Consider the following 6,797-nt stretch of genomic DNA (forward strand, 5'->3'; position numbering starts at 1 on the left):
AAGCAAATTGTATTAATGAGGGAGATTAGTTGATTTGAATAAGTTAGGAAAGTTAGATCCTTTACCTTTTATATGTTAGGAAAGTGCTAATTTTTGAAAGAAAAAGAGTGGAGTAAAAATAGACCAATGGATAAGAAAACCCGTGGGAGCTGGGAGGAAATAAAACCGGAGTATCAAGCTACCAACTTCTCTATTTGGAGTAGACATTATTTGTCATGGTTTACTTGTTAATTTTCTTAAAATCCATTTTTTTCCTGAAAATATATTATTTATTGCCTAAAATAAATTTTATTAACTAGGGAGATCAGTTGATTTGAATTAGTTAGGATAGTTAGATCCATTATCTTTTATATGTCAGGAAAGTGCTGATTTTTGAAAGAACAAGAGTGGAGTGAAAATAAACCAATGGATAAGAAAACTCGTTGGAGGTGGGAGGAAATAAAACCGGACGAAAATAAAACCGGAGTATCAAGCTACCAACTGCTCTATTTGGAGTAGAGATTATTTATCATGGTTTACTTGTTAATTTTCTTAAAATCCGTTATTTGTTTCTTGAAAATATATTATTTATTTCCTAAAATAAATTTTATTAATGAGGGAGATCAGTTGATTTGAATTAGTTAGGATAGTTAGATCCATTATCTTCTATATGTCAGGAAAGTGCTGATTTTTGAAAGAAAAAGAGTGGAGTGAAAATAAACAAATGGATAAGAAAATTCATGGGAGGTGGGAGGAAATAAAACCGGACGAAAATATAACCGGAGTATCAAGCTACCAACTGCTCTATTAGGAGTAGAGATTATTTGTCATGGTTTACTTGTTAATTTTCTTAAAATCAGTTATTTTTTTCCTGAAAATATATTATTTATTTCCTAAAGCAAATTGTATTAATGAGGGAGATTAGTTGATTTGAATAAGTTAGGAAAGTTAGATCCTTTACCTTTTATATGTTAGGAAAGTGCTAATTTTTGAAAGAAAAAGAGTGGAGTAAAAATAAACCAATGGATAAGAAAACCCGTGGGAGCTGGGAGGAAATAAAACCGGAGTATCAAGCTACCAACTGCTCTATTAGGAGTAGAGATTATTTGTCATGGTTTACTTGTTAATTTTCTTAAAATCCATTTTTTTCCTGAAAATATATTATTTATTGCCTAAAATAAATTTTATTAACTAGGGAGATCAGTTGATTTGAATTAGTTAGGATAGTTAGATCCATTATCTTGTATATGTCAGGAAAGTGCTGATTTTTGAAAGAACAAGAGTGGAGTGAAAATAAACCAATGGATAAGAAAACTCGTTGGAGGTGGGAGGAAATAAAACCGGACAAAAATAAAACCGGAGTATCAAGCTACCAACTGCTCTATTTGGAGTAGAGATTATTTGTCATGGTTTACTTGTTAATTTTCTTAAAATCCGATATTTGTTTCTTGAAAATATATTATTTATTTCCTAAAATAAATTTTATTAATGAGGGAGATCAGTTGATTTGAATTAGTTAGGATAGTTAGATCCATTATCTTCTATATGTCAGGAAAGTGCTGATTTTTGAAAGAAAAAGAGTGGAGTGAAAATAAACAAATGGATAAGAAAATTCATAGGAGGTGGGAGGAAATAAAACCGGACGAAAATATAACCGGAGTATCAAGCTACCAACTGCTCTATTAGGAGTAGAGATTATTTGTCATGGTTTACTTGTTAATTTTCTTAAAATCCATTTTTTTCCTGAAAATATATTATTTATTTCCTAAAACAAATTTTATTAATGAGGGAGATCAGTTGATTTGAATTAGTTAGGATAGTTAGATCCATTATCTTTTATATGTCAGGAAAGTGCTGATTTTTGAAAGAAAAAGAGTGGAGTGGAAATAAACCAATGGATAAGAAAACCCGTAGGAGGTGGGAGGAAATAAAACCAGATGAAAATAAAACTGGAGTATCAAGCTACCAACTGCTCTATTAGGAGTAGAGATTATTTGTCATGGTTTACTTGTTAATTTTCTTAAAATCTATTATTTGTTTCCTGAAAATATATTATTTATTTCCTAAAACAAATTTTATTAATGAAGGAGATCAGTTTATTTGAATTAGTTAGGATAGTTAGATCCATTATCTTTTATATGTCAGGAAAGTGCTGATTTTTGAAAGAAAAAGAGTGGAGTGGAAATAAACCAATGGATATATAAGAAAACCCGTGGGAGGTGGGAGAAAATAAAACCGGACGAAAATAAAATCGGAGTACCAGCCTACCAACTGCTTCATTAGGAGTAGAGAGTAGAGATTAGGAGTAGAGATTAATTGTAAGGCCCTGGTTGATTAAAGTATATGCTTTCCCCCGCAAAAAAGAAGAGAAAGGAAAGTAAAAAGACTGGAAAGAAAAAACATGAAAGAACAGAGAGAACAAACCGGAAAGGAGAAACAAAACAAAAAGCAGCAGAAATAACGAAGCAGCCAAAGCGCATCACGCGCTGCCGCGAACTGGGCCGGCCCACCCGCAGGCCGCAAATAGGATCTGAGGACGAGTCCTTGGGCCCACGTTATTTTGTTTCTACCACGATAAACAAACTCTCGGCCTCCCATCACCATATATATATGGAAAAAAAAGGAAATAAATTTGGGTGCGTTCTTCTTCTTCCCCACTGTCGGCGATTGGTTTTCCGCCGCCGCTGACCTCAAAGTTCACAGTCCGTCGCCGCCTTCCGCGCCCGGCGACAGCCACCATCGCCGTTCCCTTCCCCGCTGTCCGCAATTCCGGCAAGGTATGATGAGCATGCTTACTTAAACTGCAGTGACGTACGCCCAGATCCGCCGCCGCCCCCAGTAAAGGAAGCAACTATCTTTTTGGAATCCACTTGCTCTGTTATGTTAGTAGGACCGTAGGGGTACTAGTATTAGAGTAGCAGTGAATTTAATTTAATTGGGTTTTTTTCCATGTCCATTGCAGTTCTGAATGGGGAACATCCTCAATTTCACAACTGCTGTGACAGATCATTGCCATCCAGGGCAACTACGCCGATGCGGCGTCGGCAGGAGGAGAATAGCAATCCATCAGCTCGACACATTGATCATTCTGGCTTTCAGAGCTTTATTATGCAAGCACATACAACGGCATGAGGCGTTCCGTCGAAAGCGGATAGCCAGCGGCCAGTTTCAACTGCTGAGCATTCTGCTTTGCGGAGCTGTCCATGCCAAGGGAATAGCGGCCGGCGATCGGTTTAAACTGTGTGGCATTCTGATATGTGGAGTTATATCTGACCACATCATCTGTCACGACGCAAAGGAACCACATGTTGACCACCGAAGAAGCAGCAGCAGCAGGATAGCACGCCACCGGTTTGAACCGTTGATCATCCTGGCTTTCAGAGCTACATTGGAGCACATACGGCAACATAAATCATTTGTTCAAAAGCCAATAGCCAATGGCCGGTTCCAGCTGCTGGGCATTCTGCTCTGCGGAGCGATCCATGCCAAGGGAATCACAGCGAGTGATCGGTGTAAAACTAAAATGTGTGGCATTCTGCTATGCGGAGTTATGTCTGACTACTTCTATGATGATGCAAAGGACCCACCGACTGATGTGCTTCAAGACCTTCCAGAGGTACTTTGTTAAAATCTTGCGCTCCAGCTCGTCTCTTGGTTGCAGATTACTGATTTTTACTTGCCTGCGACCATCATTTTGCTGCAGGGCTTACTTTCGACAATTTTTTCAAAGTTGCCTCTAGATGCGGCTGTTAGGACCAGTGCCGTGTCAAGGCAATGGAGGTACTTGTGGACAGATTGTCCTAAACTGAGTTTCGACGGGGATACACTGTGTGGCAGCAACAATTATGGGATAAGAGTATATACTTTAATGTTCCTTCGCATTGTTAATAGAGTCCTGTCACAGTGCTGTGGCAAGCTGGTTGAAGAGCTTGCGATCAAAATTGAGTTGAACTGGATGTTGGTTGAGCATCTTGATGATTGGGTTCGTTTTGCTGTATCATCGCGGACAAAGGCACTGGTTTTTGATTTAGCACCAGAAGAGCGTCAACTTGCAGGCCGGGATGATCGGTACAGATTCCCATTTGAGCTCTTAGACAAGGACAGTGTACGTCATCTGCAGAAAATTCGTCTTAGCTTTGTAGACTTGCAGTCACCAATGCATTTCAGTGGTTTCCCTAAACTACGGCAGCTTGACCTGAACTTAGTGAATGTCAATGGGAAGGATATTCCATATATGTTGTCAAACTGTCGTAACCTAGAGTGGCTGAGTATGGTTAGATGCCATCTCAATGGTGAACTAAAGGTTTACAGCCCATTGCCTCATCTGCTATACTTGAAAATTGTGTCCTGCGATGTAACAAGTATAGCATTCGATGCAGTGAACCTTGCGACTTTTGAATACAAAGGAATGAAGGTGCCTATTGACCTCAGTAAATCATCGGAACTGGTATGTGCGGACATATCGTTTTCTGCAGTCACTTTTGAGCTTGCTATTAATTTGCTTGCTAAAGTCCTTACGAATGTGAAACATCTGACCCTCGATACGGCCTGTAAACCACCAGAGGTTTTCTCTCGGACCATTCTTTAAATCATGGATTATCCTATAATACCACATTATCGCATCATGACCTTTGGTTATCTATCTTTCAGATTCCCCATTTGATGTGTTACCAATGCAAGTTTTCTCAGATGACATATTTACAATTGAGGCTGGTATATGTCCAAGAATTTGATGTCTTATCTTTGGTCTCTTTTCTGAGGTCTGCTCCTTTTATTGAGAAGTTAGTTCTGCACGTAAGTACACAGATGGTTTCTCCTTTGCTGGTAGTCCACTCACTTCTTATTAGTATATATTACTTCATTAAAACTTTTTCAAGGCACTACACATCTCATTTTTGGACTATGCCTTGTCTTGCTTACAACTTAAAAGTACTTGTTCGAGTATAAGACGTGATAAGCAAACTGTTGTGCTGGGTTGTTTTATGTGTGTTATTGTGTATGCTGTCCTGGAACTAGGGATGGAGATAGACTGTCCTACATGTTCTTCATCCCACTCTCTTTGTTTTTAAGCTAATTTTTTTATTCAATCTAAATCTTTCATAAGATAAAGTGAAAATTTGATAAGGTCTGTATGCAACTTGCTCACGGACTCACATTATGGTCTTGACATCTGATAATAGATACAATGAACAATAGATAAGTCATAACTCACAAGGATTCTCACCATACTTCATTTCTCATTCAAACTTGCAGTTTTGTCTCCCTGACGTGTGTTTGGTACAAGAATCTGAACCTATCAGGAAGCTACCGGAGTGTTTGTACAACAATTTGAAGAGCTTGCATATTACAGGATTTAAATCATGTGCTGGCCAAGTTGAGTTCCTTTTGCATATGGTGGAAAATGCTCCCACATTGGAGGTTTTAAGTGTAGATCAATCAGAAAAATATCTCCTAGAAGGCCATGAAAAAGATATGACTACGGTTGTTGAATTGGTCCATAGAACTACTAGAAGGTGTCTTGAAGGAAAGATTTCGCCCAAGTGTACCTTAATTTTACTCTAAGGGTATGTTGGCATAGGGATGTATAGTTCCGATGGGGTGGCATCTTGGAACGTGTCCGCACGGGTTACTCCTATGTACACTTGTCATGGTTCCATTGTAAATATTCAATGACATAAATACTTCCCTTTGAGTAAATCTGCTATTAGTCCTCATTCCTCAGAACCCCTTGTATACAACTCCATATAACTATATTAACCTCGTGAATTTCATGTTTTCACTGCATTTTGGATGACATATGCTTCATTCCAGCATTTTCACCTCGCTGTCTCCTCTTCTGTGCTATGAGGCGTGGTGCCCAAAGTATTCTCCCCTAGCCAGTATCGAGTTGCCTGCTTCTGGCATGTTGCCTGCTGGGTGTCATACTCTATAGACTATACCTGTTTGGTTGATTTCTTTTTGCAAATAAAGTAGAGTAACATGTTATAATCAAGAATTATGCGAGATATGTTGTAGACGAGGATGAAGAAATCACAGGAGCAAGATGCAGTAAGTTTCATCCCTATTTTTTACATGTCTATAAAATTCCTGATTTACCTAGTTTATACATCTGACATTTGCACTTTATTTGTATGCTGCCACATACTCCCTCTGTCCCAAAATATAAAAACGTTTTTAACACTACACTAGTGTCAAAAACGTTCTTATATTATGGGACGGAGGGAGCAGGTAACTATGAAGAAGAAAAAACTATTATTGTTTTATTGTACAAATTGGTTTGCATACAAAAAAAACAACTTCAGAAATGTTCTGCAGCACTGCGGGGCTTGGCCGTCGTAACGTTGGCTAGGATTGTAGAGAAGCCGGTTGGAGGTCTTCTCAACTTGGTCGAGGTGACCAACATAGGCGAGCAGCACCAGCAATGATGCAACCACCATGACATTTGCCAGCAGGCCCACCAGCAACCCAGCATTTCCCGACTGATGCTCCTCTTACATGGGCTCCCAACCGTGCTCCTCCATATACAGTTGGTCCACCTCCATCTTACTGAATCCTGAGCCGCAAGGAAAAAATGTATTTTCTTGAGATGCTTGTGGAATAGAGCAGAGAGAAGGATGCGTAGGCAGAATTTTGCTAAAGTCAAGTTGACATATTCAAGATTCAGTGACTGAAAACTAAATTCCGATCTTGCATGTTTTCTGGAGTATATTGCCGTCGTGCCGAGTCATGCTGGCTACTCCCTCTGTACCGAAATAGTTGTCGCTGGAGTAGCTGAAGTTCAGCTACTCCAGCGACAACTATTTCGGTACAGAGGGAGT

General features: G+C 39.1%; 1 protein-coding gene across 1 annotated transcript; it reads left to right on the top strand.

Annotated features, from left to right (window-relative positions):
• Nucleotides 1-2,611: 2,611 nt before the first annotated feature.
• LOC123114411 (F-box/FBD/LRR-repeat protein At1g13570) lies at nucleotides 2,612-5,693 on the top strand. The gene is made up of 5 exons (XM_044535866.1): nucleotides 2,612-2,756; nucleotides 2,942-3,595; nucleotides 3,683-4,543; nucleotides 4,630-4,773; nucleotides 5,233-5,693. The coding sequence occupies exons 2-5, from the start codon at nucleotides 2,948-2,950 to the stop codon at nucleotides 5,539-5,541; spliced, it is 1,962 nt and encodes a 653-aa protein (XP_044391801.1). The 5' UTR covers nucleotides 2,612-2,756; nucleotides 2,942-2,947; the 3' UTR covers nucleotides 5,542-5,693.
• The last annotated feature ends 1,104 nt before the right edge of the window (nucleotides 5,694-6,797 follow it).

The sequence above is a fragment of the Triticum aestivum genome, chromosome 5B, assembly GCF_018294505.1.
Source record: "Triticum aestivum cultivar Chinese Spring chromosome 5B, IWGSC CS RefSeq v2.1, whole genome shotgun sequence".
In the NCBI taxonomy this organism is placed as follows: Eukaryota; Viridiplantae; Streptophyta; class Magnoliopsida; order Poales; family Poaceae; genus Triticum; species Triticum aestivum.

Coding starts and splice junctions, on each gene's coding strand:
- LOC123114411 (XM_044535866.1), top strand. CDS start 2,948: ATGGGGAACATCCTCAATTTCACAACTGCTGTGACAGATCATTGCCAT. Junction 4,544..4,629: donor CGGCCTGTAAACCACCAGAG/GTTTTCTCTCGG, acceptor TCTATCTTTCAG/ATTCCCCATTTGATGTGTTA. Junction 4,774..5,232: donor TTGAGAAGTTAGTTCTGCAC/GTAAGTACACAG, acceptor TCAAACTTGCAG/TTTTGTCTCCCTGACGTGTG.